Source organism: Passer domesticus, chromosome 6 (assembly GCF_036417665.1).
Source record: "Passer domesticus isolate bPasDom1 chromosome 6, bPasDom1.hap1, whole genome shotgun sequence".
NCBI lineage: Eukaryota > Metazoa > Chordata > Aves > Passeriformes > Passeridae > Passer > Passer domesticus.
The window spans coordinates 70,232,822-70,253,824 of NC_087479.1; the positions used below are offsets into that span (position 1 = coordinate 70,232,822).

Below are 21,003 nucleotides of genomic sequence, written 5' to 3' on the forward strand. Positions count from 1 at the left end.
CACCTGGAGGGGCCTGATTTGCTATGTAAAGTGGCAAGATAGTCCTGCTGTATCTGACTTTCCATGCAAGCCATTTTGCATACTAAGGTGTAGGGATCTTAAGGCACATCTTACTGGAGAAGCTGCCCCTGTGTGCCAGGAACAATTGCTCTTCATCTTCACGCCTTGTAGGTCAGAGAAGGAGAGCCTGCAAAGCAGCCTGCTGGAGGCTGAGCAGCACATATGGGAGCTGGAGATAGCCAGGAGCCGTGTGGAAGCCCAAGTGTGCAGGGCCAGGCAGGCGATACTGGGTGAGAGCCTGGTGCGCTTTGTTTCTGCTGATGGCCCTGCCCAGTGCAGTGGCTGCGAAGGCAGCTCTGTGCGCAGGGCTTCTGAGCAGTGAAGCAGCTGAGGGCAGGTCCCTCCTTGCCTGAAACTGGAAGGGCTTAAGGCCAGCAGATTGCTCTGCTTGTGGAGTGTCTGACTGCTGCCGTGTGTCATGTTTGCAGAGGATGTGAGGGGCCTTCATCGTGAGCTGCTGGCTGTAAGAGCTCTCAGCCAGCAGCAATGTGAAGACATGGCTGAACAGCTCCGCTGGGCACAAGAGCAGTGCTGCAAGGCTCTGAGACTCTGGCAATCTGCCCAGGAAGAGGAAAAAAGGAATCTCATGAGAGAACTGGTAAGAAACAAGAGGCCCCTGAAGATTTCAGGCAGGTTTGGTGGGCTGGCTCAGCAGAAGAGCAGCCTGAGTATGTGACATGGCCGCAAGCATCTGCTGTAGGCCAGACGTTGCTGGGCCAGGCAGCAGGGGCCTTCAAGGGCTCATACTTGAAGGCCTGTGAAGAGCCAGAGGACAATGCTGGGACAGTATATGCATGCACAGGTTGAGGATGGGCATCAGCCAAGTTCCCCAGGAGGCTGGGTGGTCGCCACCCAAAGCATGGCAGTGAAGGGGCAGGATCTTCCCCACAGCCTTGTGCCATGCAGCAGGCGGCTGCTGACCTTGCTGCCAACTGCAGTCCCAGCAACTGGGTTCCTTGCTTTCTGTCCTCCCATGGTGGACAGATGTCTTTGGGCCTGAATCATATGCAAGAGGCCCCGTGTTGCTGGTATTTCAGCTGGTGGCCTGCCTTGTGACTGGATCATGGAGGCGCTGGCCTCATCCTCATCCTGCAGTCCATGTGCAGCTCTTCCTTGATCAAAGGGCAGGGGGAATGTGAGCACAGAGCCTCTGAGAACAGGCAGAAATGCTGAGGAGAGAGGGGCTAGAAAACAGGCAGCCATGAGAGCAGGGAAGGAAGGTGGCATCTCCTTCCTTCCACCTGCTGACACTCCCTCTACATTTTGGGTTAGAACAGCATTGCTGGAGGGCACAAAGTCATGACTCATGTGCACTTTCCAGGTGGGGGGGTTGTTGGAGGGATGGAGCTTCCATTTCTCTCTATGGGGAGCATTGCTTGGACTTCATCAGGAATTGTCTCTTCCCCTCATCAGGAGAGACAACTGGAAGAGCAGCATGTGGAGGCACGGAAGCAGCTGGAGGAATGGGCAAACTTCCTGGCGGAGGTACAGAGGGAGCAGGAGAAAAGGCTGCTTGAGATGAAGCAGGAAATTGGCATCATGCAAGCTGAAGAAGAAAAGCTACCAAGCAGAGGCAGTCAAGAGGCACAGAGTGTGGAAAGAGAGTTTGTGTGCTGTTTTGGACTCCTCTGTGCTCCCTATGGGCACTGCTTCCCTGGGCACTGTCTGTCTGGGTGGCATTGTCTCTTAGCTGGCCCCTTAGAAATACGAGCATGAGAACAAAATGCTTTTGGAAAGCGAGAGCACATCAGTCTTGGTTGCCACACAAGTGGAGTGTGGGAAGTTTAAAGCCATCTTCTCTTCCTTTGTGTGCAGATGCTGCAGGAAGAGCAGCGTCAGAAGATTGCTGTCATCCACAAGGTGTACCAGCTGCAGAGAGAGCTGAAGCAAAGTGAGCAGCTGAGGCAGAGGCTGAATGAGCAGTGGCAGAACGGGCAGGTGAGCCTGAGTAGGCAGGCAGCAGAGGGAAGGGCAGTGATGGGGGCAGGAACTGGAGATCTGAGGAAGGGGAGGCAAGGACTACTGCAGGCACTGGAAGCACAGAGCCTGGCAGGCTCCAGTGCTGAGCAGCAGGAAGAAGAGCTGGGATGGAAGGGTGAGAGCTGGGTAAAGAAGCAGAAAGAAGTGGCTGAATAGAAGTGCTTTAGAGACTGGAAAAGAGGAAACCTGAGTGTGATGGCAGGTGCCAGTAAGATTTCTCTTGATGGAATATCAAGGTCATGCTGCAGGCTGAGCTGCAGGAAGCTGAGAGGAAGATGATGGCAATGGAGAAGAGGCACCAAGAGGAAATGGAAAGGATGCACAAGGTCCTGCTGCAGTGCAGGCTGGCTGAAGAAAAGCAGGTGAGTGAAAGAACAGGAGGCACTGCAGTCCTGCAACAAGTGGTCTCTGCCCTTGCTGCCTTTCCCCTGCAGAGCAGCAGTGGATGGGGGCAATGTCTCTGACCGCCGTGCTCTGTGGGCTCCATGGCAGCTGGACAGAAGGACACTTCCTGGGCTGCTGAATCTCAGCTGCTGCCCTGGGCAGCAGGGCAAGTGCTTTGGCCAGTGGGCCAGCAATCCTGTGAATGTATTTCTGCTGGCCTCTTAGTGCTCCCTTTGTTTTTTGAGGGGTTTGTTCAGGTGAGCATGGTGACCCACACAGATTCTGAGCAAGTTGTCCCTGTCCATGGTGACTGCAGTCCTCAGAACGGGCTGAAGTGTAAAGTTGCTCTTTCCCTTTCACGCTCTCCTCCACGGCTGGCTGTGACAAGCTGTAGTCTCTGACTGCTTGTGTGGGTTTGACTTGAGGAGGAAGAGTTGACAGCTCAGCCTGCAGCCTAACACCAGTGCTGTTCCTAAGGGCTTGCCTTTGAAATGCTCTGTCTGGGACATCTCTGCCAAGCACCTTTCTGACACAAACAAATTTCTTCTCCCAGGTGGACGCAGGATCTGCCATCGAAGCTGCTGGTGCAGCAGCATCCTGCCAAGAAGCCTCCTCTCCACAGCCTGAAAACCAGAGCATGAGCAGCTCGGCCCACTCAAGCCAGGAGAGAGAGAAGCAGTTCCTGAAGCTGCTGAGTACATCCTGGGGATTTCTTGTGTGACTGAGCAGTGTTTTATGGGGTGTGTGTGCCTCAGCATGGGCTGGAGCACATGTTCCTCCTGCCTTTGGTGTCAGACAGACATTTTGGACTCCCTACAGAAGCAAGTGTTGTGCTTGGGGGCAGCCAGGCAGCACTTTGGGGCATTCCTTTTGCCTTTGAGGGCAGCTGGGAGTGGGTGGGCTTTGCCTGAGCTTCCCTGTGCAGTCAAGACAAAAGCAGGGATTGTTTTGCAAGCAGCAGAAGGCTGCAACCCAGCCAATGCCTCCGTGAAGGTGTGTGTGCTAGTCTGGCCAAACTGATGAGAACATTTGGCTTCCTAGATTCCCTTTAGACTCCTGACCTGTCACCAGCCATTGGAGACAAAATACTTCCCAGAACTTGATTGTCTGTGGGGCTGGTTTAATGCTGGTGTTGTTTTTATGACTGTTAGTACTTCTACTGTTCCTTCTACAGTTTGGGTTTGATAAGAATTCTACATTTTGGTTAGCCTGACCTCCTGGAAGATAACATGAGGTGACAGCACAGAGAGAGAAGAGGTCTTTTCAATGTGCCTTAAAAGTTAAAATGTTACATTCTTAGAACAATCCCAAGGTATCAGATAGGAAGTGTTGTTTTCATTGTGCCCCAAAAGAAGAAGGACGTTTTTTTACAATCCCTGTTGGATATTTTAGTTGTATGCCTAGGAAGATGCATCAAAGAGACACATCCATGTGGCATTTCCAGATAGAACTGCCCTGCAGGCAATTCTCAGGAGGAAGCCTGCAGCCCCTCTGCTGCATGTTCCTGCAGTACCAGGCACTTTGTCACTGCTAATGCCCAGCTGATAAACACTCTTGGAATACTAAGCGTTGGCCTCAATCCCTGCACAGATTCCTGCACTCTAGGAAAGCACACCAAGCCCTTGGTGACTCTGCAGTACAGCTGAGTTGCTTCTTACAACTAGTAATAGCTGCCAGTGCAGTGCTGTCAGAGACTAACGGGTCAGGCACAGAGCAGAGCCCAGTTTACTCAGTGTCTGCCATCAGCTGTTGGGACAAAAGGTGGATTGATTGACTCCTCTGTGGGTCTGAAGAGAAAGACAACCATGTTCTGCCTTGAGTGGGGTCAACAGCTTGTAACAGAGCTGGGTGTGCCTCTGGCTTCTTGACAGTGGCTGTCAGTGGCCATTCGTGGGCTTTGCCAAGCTTTTTGTCATACCTGCCCTGCCACTGACAGCTGCTGTGCCTGCAGGGGCTGGAGCCTTCCTCAGCTGTGGGGTTGCAGCTGGCGCCCCATTGCTGCAGCTTTGCCTGGGCTGGTGAGAGGATCAGCATCTCCTTTGTGCAGGTGTCTGTGTCACGGCAGCGCCTGAGGAGCGGCGCTGTCCTTGTGACCCGTCTGGGCTGTGCCCTTTGGGAAGATGGGGCACGTGGGTGCTGTTCAAGGGGCCAAGTCCAGTGCCCGTGGCTGCTGCAGCCCAGGCTGAAGACCAGCACTTGTAGTTCTTCACTAAATGAGGAACAGGCAAAGTGGTCTTCAGAACTTAGCCTGCTCCTAAATAAAAGGGTTCTAATTCTTAGAGTCATTGTTCTTGGATGTAGCATGAGCTGCTGTTCTCTGAAAATGTCAAGGCATTCTTTAGGCAAACTGCTGAGAGGAAGGGAACATCCCCTCCTCTCCTGGAATTCACTTTGCAAGATTCTTTCTGCTCTGCAAAAAGCAGATGTTGATAAAAATTCATCCCAGATCCCAGGGTGCATTGAATCCTTGGAAGTATGTAATCTTGTGCTGAATCTCCCAAGAGAGTGTTTCTTCCCAAGAAAATGAAGGCTCCTGATTTTTCAGCCCTCCTCCCCATTTGTAGATGACAGCCGCTTGCCTTGGTGCCAGTTTGTCTTCTGATTTCTGTCTGCTCTGATGGTTTTTCCATGGGCTTAGTTTCCCTTCAAGGCAACCCTGCAAAGGAGTGTGGGAGAATCAGACTCTGTGCAGAGCTGCCTGTTTTGCTGGGGCTGCTGTTGTTGTTGTTCTTGTTGATGTTATCGTTAGCCAAAAGACCACAAATTGCTCAGAGCCCCAGAGAGTGGAGCTGGGTTTCAGATCTCCTGCAAGCACAATCTCTCTGTTTTGAACTTTGCTTCTTGCATTTTGTTTCTTTCAGGGTGTGTGGTGAGTGTGGAAGATCCAGAAAAAAAGTACACTGGATGGGAACATCTTGGCAGTGGGTGAGTGCAGTCACACTTATTTCTACAGAACCACAGGCCAGGAATTTTGGTGGTGCAATGGCACGTGGGAAGTCAGGCAAGCTGCAAGCATCTTCAGAGCCTGGCTCCAGATTGTCCCTGTCTCACTACTGAGGCAGTACAAGGCATCATCAAAGATAAGTGGATGCTGACAATGTCTTGGCTGCCTCAAGGAGCAGGACCTGGAAGCCCTCCTGTCCCTCCAAGATGTGGCACCAGTTTGCCTATTTTCCCAGGAGACATGGTTTTGTATGATTCAAAGTAATATGGCCACACTCATGAAGGAAGGAAAACCTGAGAGAGCAGGTTTTATGTGTTGTTTCCCACCAGACAGCTGTCAAATAACAGCTCTCAGTAGCATTTCTTAGTAGTATTTTTCTGGAAACAATATTCAGTGGTCAGGAAAATAAGAAAGGCTGTGTGGCATTGCCTGAGTTTGGCAGGTAGGATGAAAAGAGAGCAGTGAGAAGGACCAGCAGCACTGTGTGTTTCATTGCCTGGAAAGGCACGTCACAGGCACATACACAAGAAGAAAAAGGCAAAGAAAACCCCCCCACATGCATAACCTACTGTGTACATTGGAGATTTCTAGCAGCCCTTTTTCTTCCTGTGGGAGCCAGCTTTTCTCTTGGACACTCTGCATGGCAGAGGGCTGCTGGGCTGCTGTGCCCTTGGCTGAAGAGTAGACAAAGCCCAGTGTTTTAGAGCCACTGCAGGCAGCACAGAGCTCCTGCCTGGGCTGCCTTTTGCTCCTCAGCACTGAACAACTTCTCTGTTCTTGCCACTGTTCTGATTCTAGGGGCTTTGGAGCTGTTTATAAGGCCTTCGACACTGCCACAGGACAAGCGGTGAGTGCCCATGCAGATCTTGCAGCTCTTGAGTGCTTTCCCTGTGATGTGATCTGTGGCCAGAGCTTTGGGCCGCCTGTCTGTGCTGCAGAGGCTGTTCTGCAGAAGCAGTCTGTCTAGAGGCAGGCTGCAAAATGCATTTGGGACAGACTTTGTCCTTCCTACCTACCTGAATGAATGCAAGGATGGCCGTGGTCTCTTTCAGAGGACACGCTAGCTTGGACTTACTGGATAAATATGCATAGATTAGCTGATGGCAAGAGCCATCATTCCAGCCCAATTCCTCTTAAGCCCAGGATCAGACACAGATATTTTGTTTTCTATCACGTGATTCAGTTGGAAAATACAATGCAAGCCCTTCAGAAAGAGAGATCTTGTCTGAAGCACAGTTTTGCCTTTCAGTCCTAGGGAACCTAGTTCACATACACACACACCTACACACACAGAGGGACACATGCACAGATGAATGAGAAGAAGTTGATGAAGAGCCTTAAATAATACAACCTTGTGTTGATCCTGTGTTCCACTAGAGAGATGCTCTCTGTTCTGAACAGGCATGGTGGTGTCTTGGAGAGTCTTGCTGCTCTTTGGGGCTAGAAGTTCCAAGTCCTGAATTCTCCTTTTTGACTCTCAGGAAATACATTCCATCTTCCTTGATAGTAAGGAATTAGAGAAGGTAGTTCCTTATCCAGCTGCAGAGCTGTGCTCAGGAACTGCACTTGGAGGGAGGTCTCGGAGGCGTCCAAAAGCCCCAAGCCCTGTGCTTAGAACTTGGGGCACATCCATAGTGTACCACAGAAAGAGGTATTCATTTTTAAACCCATTCAATAATTTCAAGTCTAAAGATTGTTCTTCAAACTTGCAAAAGCCAAACTGAAGAAGTGAGGATGTGCTGGGATTGTAACTTTACCTTGAGTCACTTTGCAGTTCTTTTTTGACAGCATTTTCCCCATCATGTTTTATGTGTTTACTCTGGCACACAATTGAATTGGCAGCCGTCTCTTCACAGGAGCAAAATTACTTTTGGCTTCCAAAGCGTGTGTAAATGATAATAGTAGTGCTAAACAAAGTCTGTTTGAGAAGCCTGCGGGTGCAGAGGGTGGTGTTAGCGCTTTGTGGTTGATGGTTTAGAGTCCCTTTTTTCCAAGGTGACAAGGCATCCAGGCCCATGAGTGCCAGAGAAAGAGGCTCTGGTCATGTCTGTCCCTAAGAGCTTTTGATGTCATTGTAGGTGGCTGTAAAGGAACTTTATCTCCAGCACCAGGGCTGTGAGGGAATATTAAAAGAAATCCTGCTCATGAGAGAAAATAAGAACGCCAATATTGTCAGCTACTTAGAAAGGTAAGTAGTTCTGGTGATTTTCTGGGAATGTTCATTTCCATACTTGCAAGGCAAAGATTTAAAAGCTCTTTAGCCACTGGCAGAAAATGGATCTTTCAATGAACATCAATCCACTCCTGCACCAGGCATGGGAGGAGTTTACATTCTGTCCCCATGAATGCTTCCTGACATAAACAGCTTGAAGATTGATCTCAGAAACCTGGCTCTCTTACTAAGCCAGCAGCCTGTATGTTCACTTGCTGCATGTGGTTTTGCTGGTTTGGGGCATGATTTTTTCCAAGTGTTGGAGGAGAAAACATGCCAGAGATTATTTCCCTTGTGCTGTTCCCACTATTTTCCATAGCCTTGCATGCCAAAAGACTAGGCTAGGAGACACATAATTTGCCAGGTCTGAAATTGTTTTCCTGTTTGTGACTGTCCTTTCTGCAAGGTTTTCCAAAGGGTGTTGGCAGTGCTGAACACCCACTTGCCTTTAGTAAAAGCTGTGAAAACTGTGTCTCCTTGCTGCTGGAGGGAATGGTGCAATTTGTGTCTGAAGATGATGAAGCAGCTGCTGGGATGTGCCCACTTCCAGATTTATCTTTTTCCTCACTAAACCTCCTTTTTCCCCTGCTTGCCACCTAAGCCGTCTCCTTTTCCATGGATGTGCCTTCCTCCTTTAGGTGGCACAGATGGCAGGCACTGGCTAGCCTAGGTGGAGTGTGTCTTCATTTGATTCCATCTTCATTTACCAGTGACCTGGAAACAAAACTCAGCTGTAGTCTTTTCTTCCCCACAGCAATTTAGCTGTGCACGTTCAGCTCCACGCTGTTGCTTTCCTCTTGCAGCTACCTTGTGGATGAGGCTGTCCTGCTGGTGTTGGAATATATGGATGGAGGCTCCTTAGCTGATGTGGTCACTGTGAGAAGGATGGCTGTAGGACACATAGCAACAGTGTGTCGGGAGGTAAGGGGTCCTGCTTGTGCTTGGGATGGCTTGGACAAGGCTAGTCCTTTGAAAGCACTGCAAAGTGAGTGATTCCATGTTCAGAGCTTTCTTTCTGTGTTGCTCTTCTGCTTCAGAGAAGAAAGAGCATCTGGACTGAAGTGCCTGCCAGTGTCCCTGCCCTTCCTGTACTCTGTTCTTCACTCTTATCCACCATCATTGAACTCTCTGTCTCTTTTTCCTTTTTATTTTCTGTTCTGCACTTTGCCTCCCCAAGCCTTTGCCCAGAGCCTTTCTGCACTGCCTTCTTTGCCTGTAAGTGCAAAGGTGCTGCTGTGAGAGATTTAAACCAGAGGCCAAGCCAAAGAGAGACTCATCTGTCACAGGTCTCCACTCCAAAGGATGGCACGGCACCCAGCATGGTGCTTGCTGCTGCAAACTGACAAAAGAGCTACTTCCAAGTCTGCTGTCGAGGCAGCCGTAGAACCCTTGTCCTCCAGTCTCCCACCAGACAGTGATCCCCTTGGTATCCAAGGCAGGGACGTTTCCCTCTTTTGACAAACCATTGTTTGTCGTCCGGACGGGGAGAGCGCATCCGCTGCAGCAGCGCTCATTCTGACTGGCTTTGCAGGGGACAGTCTGGAGCAACGACTGACTGATGCTTCCCCCTCCAAAGCTAATATGCCTTCCCTTGGAAAGATCCTGCTCTCCTAGTGCTGCAGCAGCAAGCTCTTCCTCCTGCCAGCACTCACTGCTCCTTGGAGATCTGTGAATCTTCAGGAGCAGCCTCCTTTTGCATGTGATGAAATCAGATCAGGCTAACTCTTGGCCTCCTCTTTCTTTTTCCCCTGGCAGTGCCTGCAAGGCCTGGCTTTCCTTCATGCCAAGCAGGTGATCCACAGAGACATCAAAAGCGACAACATCCTTCTGGGCCGGGATGGCTCCGTCAAGCTGGGTGGGTATTCCTGCTCAGGCGCAGCGCTGCGGGGAGGCGGCGTGGGGCTGCTTTGGAGAGGTGCCGGGTGCCAGCAGTGGCTGCTGAGAGTGCAGGGAGCGCTGCGCAAGCCCAGGCCGCAGCTGGAAGGTGCTGAGTGGTCTAGAGAGCAACCAGGTATCCAGAGTAACTTTGGTTTGTGGGTGTTCCTTCCAAAGGGAGAGAGTTACAGTGTAAACGTTCAGGGCAATGAGGAAAAGCCAAAGTTTTGTGGGAATCCTGGGCGGGTTGTTACCTGTACAATTGCCTATGTCCTTGGCTGCAGCCCTGAGGAAGGAGAGCCCAGCTGCTTTTCTAGGTCCATTAAGCACTGCGTTCTGGGACTGAGAGTGAGAAGCCCTTTTCCTTGGTTTCCTACTTGAAGCAGTGTTTGTTTTCCTCCTCAGCTGATTTTGGCCTCTGTGCTGTGCTCAGCCCTGAGCACAGGAAATGGAGGTTGATGGTCGGGACCACTTACTGGATGGCACCCGAGGTGGTGAGAAGAGAGCCTTACGGCCCCAAAGTGGACACCTGGTCCCTTGGCATTGTGGGGATAGAAATGGCCACAGGAGAGGCTCCTTATATGCAGGAGACCAGTGTCAAGGTAAGGTGCAAATGTGCTCAGATAGCCGTGTCCTTCTGCTCTCAGTCCATTAGAGAAAATCCCATTCCCACAGCTTGAAGTGCTTCCAGCAAGGGCCACTTCAAAAAAGGTCTCTGGGGCTCACATCAGCCGTCAAGGCAAGACCTGGTGCTGGAATAGCTGGGTCTGCACTGGGGCCTTTTTTCCTTTGGGAGACAAGGCTCATCTCTAAGCATCTGCTGGGCAAGAAATTGCCACTGCAGACTGGAGTTTTAAAGATGGGGTCTAGGTGAGCCCTGAAGGATATGGAAGAATCACGTAGAGTCTCATGTTTCCTTTTGCTTCAGGCCAGCTACCTGATAGGCAAGCAAGGGGTTCCAAATCTGCAGCAGCTCAGGCTACCCCCTGGCTTGTGTGAATTTCTGGGCTGCTGCCTGCAGATGGATGTGGACAGGCGAGGCTCTGCCAAGGAACTTCTGCAGGTACAAGGCAAAGCGGCTGCAGGCCAAACAGCTGTTCCCTGCCAGGGTTTGCTCCTTGGCCAAACTCCAGGGAATCAGATGGGCCCCCCACAGAGTAATCTCCACTCTGGGTGCTTTTCAAATGAAAACCAAGTAGGATCTTGACTGCTTGAGGTTAGAAGGGACCAGTGAAAGTCATCTAGCCCAGAACTCCAGCCACTGGCAAGGACATCTTCAAGTAGATCAGGTTGTTCAGAGGCCCATCCAAGCGGAGCTTGAATGTTGCTGGTTTGGGGCTCCTCCCAGCTCTCTGGGCAGCCTGTGCCAGTGTTCCAGCACTCTCCTCACAAACAGTTTCTTCCTCAGAGCCAATCTGAATTGAGTGTCTTTTAGCTTAAAGCCGTTCCCCCTTGTCCTCTTGCAATTGGCCCTGCTAAAAGAAATGTCCCCAACTTTCCTAGAAGCCCCTGAAACTATTGAAAAGTCTCCTTGGGGCTTGCTCTTCTCCAGGATAAACAGGCACAAGGCTCCCAGCCCTTCCTCAGAGGAGAGCTCCCACCTTCTGGTCATTTCTGTGTCCCTCTTTTGCTCTCAGGTGCTGTATTCAGGTTTGCCTGGTAGCAAAGGAACTGAAGTATTGCAATGCTGGGGATGGGGGCTTGAGGAACACAATGAAAGCAGTCCCTGCCAAACGGTTTTAGATTGGTCTGTGGGAATGGGGGAGCTGGGTTGGAGCTCACTGTGAGCATCCGAGGGCACCCAGCTTGTCCCGCCTGGCCCACCCTTGGAGGTTTCTGCCAGCCAAACAGGCACAGCTGTGCAGGATTTGTGCCAGCCCCATGTGCTGCCTGGCCCCATCAAGTAGATGAGAATGGCTGTGGCTTTGCTGCCAGGTTTGGTGGCAGACAAGGAGCTGGTGACCAGGCCACTTCCTTGGCTGTGCCTGCTGTGAAGGAAGATGCCAGCCAGCACAGGAGGGAGTGGGGCGTGCTGAGGCAGACACTGCTCTTCCTGCAAGTCAGAGCTGAGCACATCTGCACCCTGCTGCTTGTGTCCTTGCTCCTGGCTTGCTGCTGAAAACCTGAATGTCCAGCTTAGCTGAGATCAACATGTGGGATCAACATTTTTCAGAGCTTTTGGGAGTCTCTTGAGGAATGCCTTATACCCCACATCTCTCTTGGACACTCAAAGAGCCCATGTCTGTAGAAAAGAGGAGCTTGAATAAATCTGTTGACTTTCCTGAAAGGAATAAATCCTTAGGACAGCAAGCAGCAATCCCACAGTGATAGCAGGACAAAAATCCCAGCAAGTGACGACACCATGAGGAATGGACTAGTGCAGTTCTGGGCCGTGTTTGCCTGTGACAGCAGCATGCTGGACATGAAGGCAGACATGCTGCTGGTGCCCTCAGTCCCATGTCTGTGTATTTCTGGGTGCTGGAGGAATCCAGCTCAACCCTGTTAGGAACTCAGTTTGGAAAAGAATGGTTCCTTTTTCCTTTGTCTCTTTTAATTTGGTTTGTTTTGTTTCTTTTTCCCTTTGGGCAGCATCCATTTCTGCAATCAGCGGAGCCTCTCTTAAGCCTCTTCTGACAGCCTGATTGCTGCTATCCCTGCAGCAAGGGAATGCAAGAAGCAAAGGAGATGACAAGGTGTGAGAGTCTGTCCGAAACTTCCCTCATTTTTTGCCTCTCGATCGTCATGAAAGCCAAGACCACCGGGGAAAGGGAAAGATCCTGTTCTGAAAATCCAGGTCTGTCTGGTCCACCAAGCCAGATTATTGCCTACGGGTGTGTTTGCTCAACTCATGGAACACTGCACCCAAGAAGGGGCAGTGTGCTCTCCTTCGCCTGCATCACCTAGCAACGCTAGTGCTGGAATTTCTCCACCCTTCTGACTTGGCTGGACTTTCTCTCTGGAATGACCTTTCTGGAGGTCACCACAAAAGGACCCTCCATTCACCGTACATCAACCACCGTGACAGATGGACTGAGATGGGAGAAGGTTCTCCCCTCAAGGACTGAGACGTGCGACCCCTACATGGAAAAGCTCGTCTCTTTTCCCAAAAGGACTGAGACTGAAATCCCCACCGTGGGGTGAGGGAAGGTATGCGTGGGGACCGGAGCAAGTTTTGCAAGCGACCACTGGACCGAGAAGACAATGGTTCCTGCCTACGACATCTGCTGCTGACGACGCCTGTTCCTGATGGACTACTGATGGACTCCTTGTACCCTTTATCAATAGACTATTTTGAAATGGGTCCCCTTCCCCCATTTCAAAAGGACTATAAAAAAGGTTAGACCTGACTGATACCTTTGAGATCTCCCCTGACGTGAAGACGACAGGCCTCTTCGTCGACCGGACTTCGAGGGTCTTTGTCATCTGCACGTCTGGTAGCTATATACCTCCTTGCCCTCCCTCTCTTCTTTTTCTTTTCCTTACTCTTTTCCCTTTCTTCATTCCCCTTCTCTCTAACACATCTTTGCTATGGCTATTTAATAAAAGTACATGTATTTTGATTTTACTGCAAATCCCCTTGTCATGTCAGTTTTTGCACCCTGAGATCAGTGAAAAAGAACCTACACGAATCATGTCCTTAGGACGGATCGTGTCATAAATTGGATCTTGGGTCACGGATCTTGGGTTCTGGGGACGGAGGTGTCTGCAGGTTACGTGTAGTTTGTAACAGGGGAAGGACGTTTCACAGCAGCCGCACCTAAACCGTCAAGTTTCCCGAAAGGGGTTGAACGGATTTAGAAAGCAAGGGCTGTGATTCGAATTTCCCGCATACTGCACAAACCAAGGCGGAAAAAGCATCCTCCAAACTCTTTTTGAGGGTTCTGTCTCCAGAATATCACAAAAGATCTCTTGGTGCAAAAGGGGGAAAAAAAAACAAAAAAACAACTGTTTCTGTTGTAAGAGTGTGTTTAACTGTCTGGAAAGGAAGAGACACCTCGAAGAAACTAAGCAGGGCCTCCCAGATTGATACTGCCTCTTCAACTGTGTGTGAGTGTTTAACTGTCTGGGAAGGAAGAGACACCTTGAAGAAACTAAGCAGGGCCTCCCAGATTGACTCTGTCTCTTCAGCCACCCAGGGAAAAAGTTGAGTGAAGGGAAAACACAGTGTGTGATTGTGTAACCGAAAACACCTCCCTGTTGTGGTCCCTAGTCCCTTCACAAGATGAATGAAGATTTTGGTGCCAAGGCAAAAACTGATTTTTACACACTACTTGCTAAACACAATGCAAAACCTTCACCAGGCAGAGAGGCCTGGGCAAAGAACAATTGGTTTAATTTAGAAAATGTTGTTGGTAGAATATGTTCTCTGCAGCATGAAACAAAATTTAAACTTGGTAAAGATAAAACCATCCTCTGCTCAGTTTTGGGAGCCTGCCTCACAGCAGCCATAGAAACTCGCTTTAAGCGAAGAAGTGAGGAAAATGCTATAATAGACTCCCTTCAAAACTTAGTTGGAGTTTTGCAAAAACAATTAGATGAAGAAAGAAATGAAAATAATTTATTACGGGCTGCCTTGAGAGAGGTACATGTTAAAAATTCACAGAACTTTGATTCCTCAAAAGAAACAGAGGAGAAGGAAACTTCTCACCTTAATCAAAATTACCTCCAAAAAGAATTAGTTCTGATGAAAAATTTTGGGGAACCCTGTTGTTGCAATAGCATGAAACCTCAAATTAAAACAGAATGCAACTATATTAGTGATGAGGACTTTGACCCACATATAATCACTAAAGAAACCCTATACACTGCTACTGAATTAACAAAACTTGCAAAGCAGTATGGGCTTCTTTCCTACAAAACTGAAACAAAATCTCTCACTGGGAAAGTTCAAACACATTTGTCAGAACAAGAAGCCGGTGGGTACTGGGGACATGGAGTGTTCTTACCAACGGGAGACAGACGCATCCCATGGTCCCTAATTCAGCATATAGCTTATTGGACAGAGGGGCTTAACCCCTCGGAAAGGGGAAACCTTTTAACCATAGCTGGTACCCCTGACCAACTCCTGGAAAACATTCACAAAGCTGCCTGCTTGCAAATAATGCATGAAAGAAAACCAACTACAAGCTATGAGTCACCAATGCAATCACCTGTAAAGTCTAAAATTATGACCTCTTTAATGCAAAGGTTTTCAGAAACACTTAAACCTATAGCAATTTTCGCTCAAAAACCCATAGCAGCTATGTCCCCTATAGAAACACCAGATAAACTTCTTAGTAACCAGAATAACCCATTTGTTCCCTCTTATGACTTGCCGAGAAAAGGGATAAAATGGGATTGGAGTCTTTCTCAGGAGAAAGCACTGCAATTGCTGATTTTTGAAGCAACAGCTCACCAAGCACTGGACCCTATCCATCCTACAGATCCCTTTCAGGTAGAGTGGGGATTTGCCTCCTCAGGGTTATCAGTACACATTGGGCAGCGGGGTCCCGAGGGTCCAACAAGGCCTGTTGGTTTTTATTCCCATAGTTTCAAAGATGCTGAGAGAAGATACTCTACCTGGGAAAGAGGTTTGTCTGTGGTTATCTTAATTCTCCTAGAAGCAGAAAAAAACTTAGCAATACAAGAAACTGAGAGCTTGGGTAGCAGCCAAAACAAGCTTGCCTCTGTGATTAAAGCAACCCCTCCTTTCTTCCCCGCTTCTGCTAACAGAGAGGGAGAAGGCAGTGCTCAGGTAGAGGAACTGTTAACCATTTGTAGTATTTTCCAGTGTAAGGGACAGAATTATTTTCTTGTCTGTATTAACATCAAGTCCTATGCCACACTTGTATTTGTGTTGTTTCAGGCCGATGCTTTTAAAAGAGCTACAGGAAATAATACTGTTAAAGCAATACAGGGATGGTTTGGAATTTGAAAAGTGCGCAGGATTGGGCAAAAGGTGAAGGGATTGAATGGACTTCTCACACCCCTTACAATAGATGGGGGGCAAATGGGTGTCCTAAAATCACTGCTTTTTGCCTGACAGCTCCAAGCATAACTCCTTCACTACACGGACCAGATGATTTCAAGAACCCAGCACATTACCCTGGACAACCTGTTTTTGGTGGACCACCCCCTATTGTAGGGGAAGTACCACTGGTGTTAAAAACCTCTCTGACAATCCCATTGTTCTAACTCTTTCTGCCTCTTCGTGGCAGATTCTGTTGTGCTTATTTTTTACAGAAGAACTCCGTGGGACATGAAGACCTGAGAAACCATGATAACACTAGCATTGTACAACAAATATAATGTTTTCCTTTCCCTTTATGGTAACACAAAGTGATAATATTACACTTAACATGTAAATTAAGTAAACTTGAACAAATTGGCCGCTATGAGTGAAAATCTGACCAAATTACAGCAACCACTGCAATCATCCTTAACACATCAGTGGCTGCTATCAAACATACTACCAAATTGGGAAAAGGTAAATGTAAACGACCACAAATTGGTGATTGATGCACTCAATGCCACACAAAATAATGTTTCTTTGGCTCTCAGCTGTATTCAGGCTCAATTGTGAATGCAGTCAGTTGCTGCCTCAATTAAAAAGGAAGGTGAAGAAGGCACTTTTCCCACTGAAATTTGAAAAATAATCTGGGACAGTGCTACTGACTTTGAAAGAGAATTCCAATCCTGGTGGAATTTGGTGAATTTCACTTATAACCCCATTTCAAACACGGCCACAGCTTTTGTGTTAACCATACGTAGTGCTTCAGTACATTTGGTTTTTCCTATTACAGCATTAGGGATAAATCATGACGGAGCTATTCTCTATCCTTCGGAGCATAGGGAATGGGCCCGCCAGATTAACAACAAATGGCAAACTGTCAATCTGGAATCTTGTATTGTCCGTGAACAACAAGGGTTCATCTGTGAAAGCAATGCAATCATAGCCCAGGATATCTGTCTGGACACAGAGCAGAATATCTGTCACTTTGAAATACATCCTAACGAGACTTCTGAAAGGGTTCTCATATACATAGGCAATGGATGTGCATGCTTTAGAACTGCCTGTGATCTTGTATTTGTAGAAAATGTAGTAGTGGATACTAAGAATCATTCAAATTTCTGTGCTTGTAATTTTACCAGAATTGTAGGATGTGATTTCTCTTATGTAGCTCCAGTTACCTCTCACCAACTTTTGCAATCTAATTACACCCTGATTCACAAATTGATACCTACTCCAATTGGGATGAACCTCACTTTGGTAAAGCAGTTGCTGCTCCACCAAGACTTGGCTGAGATTCTGGGAAAGATCAAGAAAGATGGGCAGAAGACCCTAGTAACTGTTCATCACAATGTAAAACAAATACACCGTGTCATGGGAAAGAGTAAAGAGAGATGCCGAGCACAAGTGGTGGGATACTCTTTTTGGGTGGTCACCAACTGCCACAAGTGTCCTGAACACCATGTGTCATCCTATTGTTGTCCTTTTGATCCTGGTTTCGATTGGTTTTGTTTTGTCAGCAATCTTGTTTGTCATGAATTGGAGAATGATGAAACAGTTAACAAGACTGACGTCCATAATTAATGCACACAATTTGGCTGATGTCCTTTTTACTATGGACGTCCCCAAGACAATTGACACAAGACGATTATTAATCAGTAGATGTGTTTTGAAATAACTTTTTATCTTCCATTTTGTAACTTTGTTAAATTTATATTCATTTTATTATTGCTTTTACTTTTGACCATTTGTGATTTTATTTTGATTATTTGATTACCATTTGTGATTTTTCAATTATTTAAGATAATAATCTGTGATTTTGTTCCAATTATTATTTTGATCATTTTCAATTATTATTTAATTATTTGCTAAAAAAGTTGTTTTGATTTTGTTTTGCTAATTGATTCTCTTTTTCGCCCTTCTTTTATTTCTTCTTATCTTTTTTTAATCTCTTTTCCTCTCTCTCTCTGTCATACTGTCCCTATTTTCTGAGGTATGCTACCAGCGTGAAGGAGACTTGAAGACCTGCTGATGAAGATCCTTTCAAGACAATCGTGAGTCACGGGGTCGTGTGAGAGTCTGTCCGAAACTTCCCTCATTTTTTGCCTCTCGATCGTCATGAAAGCCAAGACCACCGGGGAAAGGGAAAGATCCTGTTCTGAAAATCCAGGTCTGTCTGGTCCACCAAGCCAGATTATTGCCTACGGGTGTGTTTGCTCAACTCATGGAACACTGCACCCAAGAAGGGGCAGTGTGCTCTCCTTCGCCTGCATCACCTAGCAACGCTAGTGCTGGAATTTCTCCACCCTTCTGACTTGGCTGGACTTTCTCTCTGGAATGACCTTTCTGGAGGTCACCACAAAAGGACCCTCCATTCACCGTACATCAACCACCGTGACAGATGGACTGAGATGGGAGAAGGTTCTCCCTCAAGGACTGAGATGTGTAACCCCTACATGGAAAAGCTCCCCTCTTTTCCCAAAAGGACTGAGACTGAAATCCCCACCGTAGGGTGAGGGAAGGTATGCGTGGGGACCGGAGCAAGTTTTGCAAGCGACCACTGGACCGAGAAGACAATAGTTCCTGCCTACGACATCTGCTGCTGACGATGCCTGTTCCTGATGGACTACTGATGGACTCCTTGTACCCTTTATCAATAGACTATTTTGAAATGGGTCCCCTTCCCCCATTTCAAAAGGACTATAAAAAAGGTTAGACCTGACTGATACCTTTGAGATCTCCCCTGACGTGAAGACGACAGGCCTCTTCGTCGACCGGACTTCGAGGGACTTTGTCATCTGCACGTCTGGTAGCTATATACCTCCTTGCCCTCCCTCTCTTCTTTTTCTTTTCCTTACTCTTTTCCCTTTCTTCATTCCCCTCTCTCTAACGCATCTTCTCTATGGCTATTTAATAAAAGTACACGTATTTTGATTTTACTGCAAATCCCCTTGTCGTGTCAGTTTTTGCACCCTGACATCAGTGAAAAAAAGCCTCCATGAATCACGTCCTTAGGACGGATCGTGTCACCTCCTGAACCCCCATTCTAAAAACCCCAAAATTCTACCCTTTCACCCTGAGACAAATTATTATTCTGCTTAAACTCTCATGACTTGTAGCTCTTCACGTAACATTGGTAATTTACTCCATGGGTCAAAATCAAAGACACCTCAAAGGCACAGGTGTCTTTGCCTTCATGCCAGGGTCTCTGAGCCCCCTGCCAGGGGCTCGAGCCACCCAGAGCTGCCAGAAGGATGTCCTGGGTTCCGACAAGGGGGGACTTTCCATCTTTAAGAACGAATGGCCAATTCAGAAGAGAACATAGAGCCTTATTCCCTGGCTGGCAAGGAAGGGAATTATCGCCCGCCAGGGGCTGTGTACAAATCAGGAACAGGACAGGACTGCTGAGGAACGCTCCATCCTTTTAATGACCTAATTTTTGGCAAAAGATCTTCCCATATATATCAATTTAAAAACTTTGGTTTTGATTTTAATTAAAATTTCACCTTTGAAAGTCCAATAGAGGGGATCTGTAACATAAGAAAACAAAACCCATGCCTTTGCCAAAAAAGCTCTACGAAACCAACAACTGGCACATTTATAAATAGCATAAAATCAGAGTTTGCAGGTTCCACTGATGAACAAGGAACGTCAGGCATGACCTGTGATCCTTGTGTTTGGCTCACGTTTGCGTACTTGAATGAATTGTCATAATTGCTTTTAATCAAGGAGAGTACATTGGCTATTTTAGGCTTGGAAATTTTCCTTTGGTTTGAAGAGGAAAGTAATAAAGTCTCTTTGGCCACCATTGATTTCACTGCCACTAGGGCAGAGTTATTATTATCGTGGTGGGCGTTTTTATCAAGACTCCAAGGCCCCTTGCCATTATGATTGTGGTCTATTTTAGATGGATTCTGCACGCTGAGGTTTGAGTAGTTCCAAGTCTGTGTCTTATGTTTCTAACTGACATCTTTCAAAAGCAGAATGAGCTCTCTCCCTCTGGCTTGTCAGCGTTAGAGCTTGGTTCCGCATGAACCACATTGGATAATGTTCATCTGATGTCTGGCCAAATTCCACTGTAATTCCTTGGCCTGAGGAATATCAGGAAGACCTGCTGAGCTCCATGAACACTGTCAGCTGCATGGAAGAGAAGGTCCTTGACTTTACTGAAGAAACTGGAGCTCAGCTTAGGTTAGATGTTCTTGAGCAGGAGAAAGGCTGGAATCGTTTTCCCGAGGCCTGTGTGCCCAGAGGGACTGAGATCTGGGGAGCAGCTGGGTGTTTCTGCACATGGATGTAAGGGGACTGCCAGGCAGCTGAAGCCTTAACACAGGCAAACACTCCCCAACTCTTCTCAGTCAACACTTTGCTTTGCGTTTCAAATTGTTCCCACTTGTCTGTCTGTGAAGATGCCCCTAAAACCACAAGGCAAGCCTCTCAGAACTGGTGTTACATTTCCAGCAATGAAGAAAAGAAACCCAAAGCCAACAAAGTTTCTAAAACAATGATTTTTAGAGAAGAACTTAATTCCCTGTGCAGTGTCTTCTCACTGGGAAACATGCTGGAAGCCTGGGAATGAGGGTGTAAATGGCTCAGAGTCTCTTCTGCTTCTTTTCCAGTGCTGCTGAAACACCTAGTGACCGTGTTTTTTCTCATAGCCCAAGCCACGTTCTCCTCATCGCCAAGCCAGAGCCTGGTGATGTGGAGAGCCTGCCAAAACCTCCTGTTTGTTTCCTGGCACTTTCTGGGATGGGCCTACCATTAATGCATTGACTTGAGTAGCCAAATGAGCAGAGAGTGACCATAGGGATGGCACCTCTCCTTCTTCTGACCATGGAAAGTTTTCTTTTGCTGCATAAGGGAAGCTGAAATTTTCCGACTGCTGAGAGGTGAGCTGCAGGTGTTTCCTGTGTGCCCAAGCAGGCATTTTCATCCCAACACATTTCTGCAGGCATCTTAATGTGTCTGTGTGGAATTTGAGATTTAAATGTTTGTTTCCTTACCTGAGGAATACCTGGTGGATTTCCTTTCTTTCCTTCCAATTACCATTGTTTTCAAGAACAAAGGAGAGAACTTGATGAGTTTTGTTTTATGGCAGCTCTGCTTAAGGGACCAACAAGCATGGCAGAGATGCCTTTCTTGTACTAATCCTTGGAAATAGCAGAGTTAGTATAGCAAAGTCCCTCTTCCAAAAAGCCTGTCAAGCTGGTGTGAATTCTCAGAGAATCAAACATGCTTTGCTGATGTAGTTCCCACTTGTTAGGTCAGTCAATGAAATCAGCTGCCAAGGCAAGATCTGCAGGATGTTGGAAAAGATGTGGGGTTTGGGTTTTTTGTTGGTGAAGGAAAGTCATCTCTGGGTCTCTGCCAGGGCAGAAACTGCCACTGCAGAGTGGAGCTTAAACAATGGGCTCAGGGAGAGCAGTTACAGATGGGGAAAGCAGCAGGTGGAACCTCCCTGTTTCCTTTTTCCCCAGCCTCAAATCCTGATAGGCACAGGAGGGAAACTAAAGCTGCAGGAGCCCAAGATGTTTTCACCTTGCCTGTGTGACTTCCTGA

General features: G+C 47.7%; 1 protein-coding gene across 3 annotated transcripts; it reads left to right on the plus strand.

Annotated features, from left to right (window-relative positions):
- The first annotated feature begins 491 nt into the window (after positions 1-491).
- LOC135303959 (serine/threonine-protein kinase PAK 3-like) lies at positions 492-18,378 on the plus strand. Of its 3 annotated transcripts, XR_010365387.1 has the most exons (14): positions 492-658; positions 1,474-1,545; positions 1,876-1,998; positions 2,277-2,402; positions 2,978-3,119; positions 5,286-5,349; positions 6,167-6,215; positions 7,447-7,556; positions 8,384-8,501; positions 9,336-9,435; positions 9,861-10,057; positions 10,384-10,518; positions 12,045-12,889; positions 14,775-18,378. XR_010365387.1 is itself a non-coding variant. In XM_064426264.1 (13 exons), the coding sequence occupies exons 1-13, from the start codon at positions 557-559 to the stop codon at positions 12,087-12,089; spliced, it is 1,383 nt and encodes a 460-aa protein (XP_064282334.1). In that variant the 5' UTR covers positions 492-556; the 3' UTR covers positions 12,090-18,378. The 3 variants fall into 3 exon arrangements, 2 of the variants coding, with proteins under 2 accessions (XP_064282334.1, XP_064282335.1); XM_064426264.1 differs by having other exon boundaries at positions 12,045-18,378; XM_064426265.1 differs by lacking the exons at positions 492-658; positions 1,474-1,545 and adding an exon at positions 1,581-1,664 and having other exon boundaries at positions 12,045-18,378.
- The last annotated feature ends 2,625 nt before the right edge of the window (positions 18,379-21,003 follow it).

Excerpts from the sequence above, each read along its gene's own strand:
- LOC135303959 (XM_064426264.1), top strand. The coding sequence starts at position 557 with ATGGCTGAACAGCTCCGCTGGGCACAAGAGCAGTGCTGCAAGGCTCTG. Across the intron at positions 5,350-6,166 it reads TGGGAACATCTTGGCAGTGG|GGGCTTTGGAGCTGTTTATA; the intron begins GTGAGTGCAGTC and ends TTCTGATTCTAG. Across the intron at positions 7,557-8,383 it reads ATTGTCAGCTACTTAGAAAG|CTACCTTGTGGATGAGGCTG; the intron begins GTAAGTAGTTCT and ends TTCCTCTTGCAG.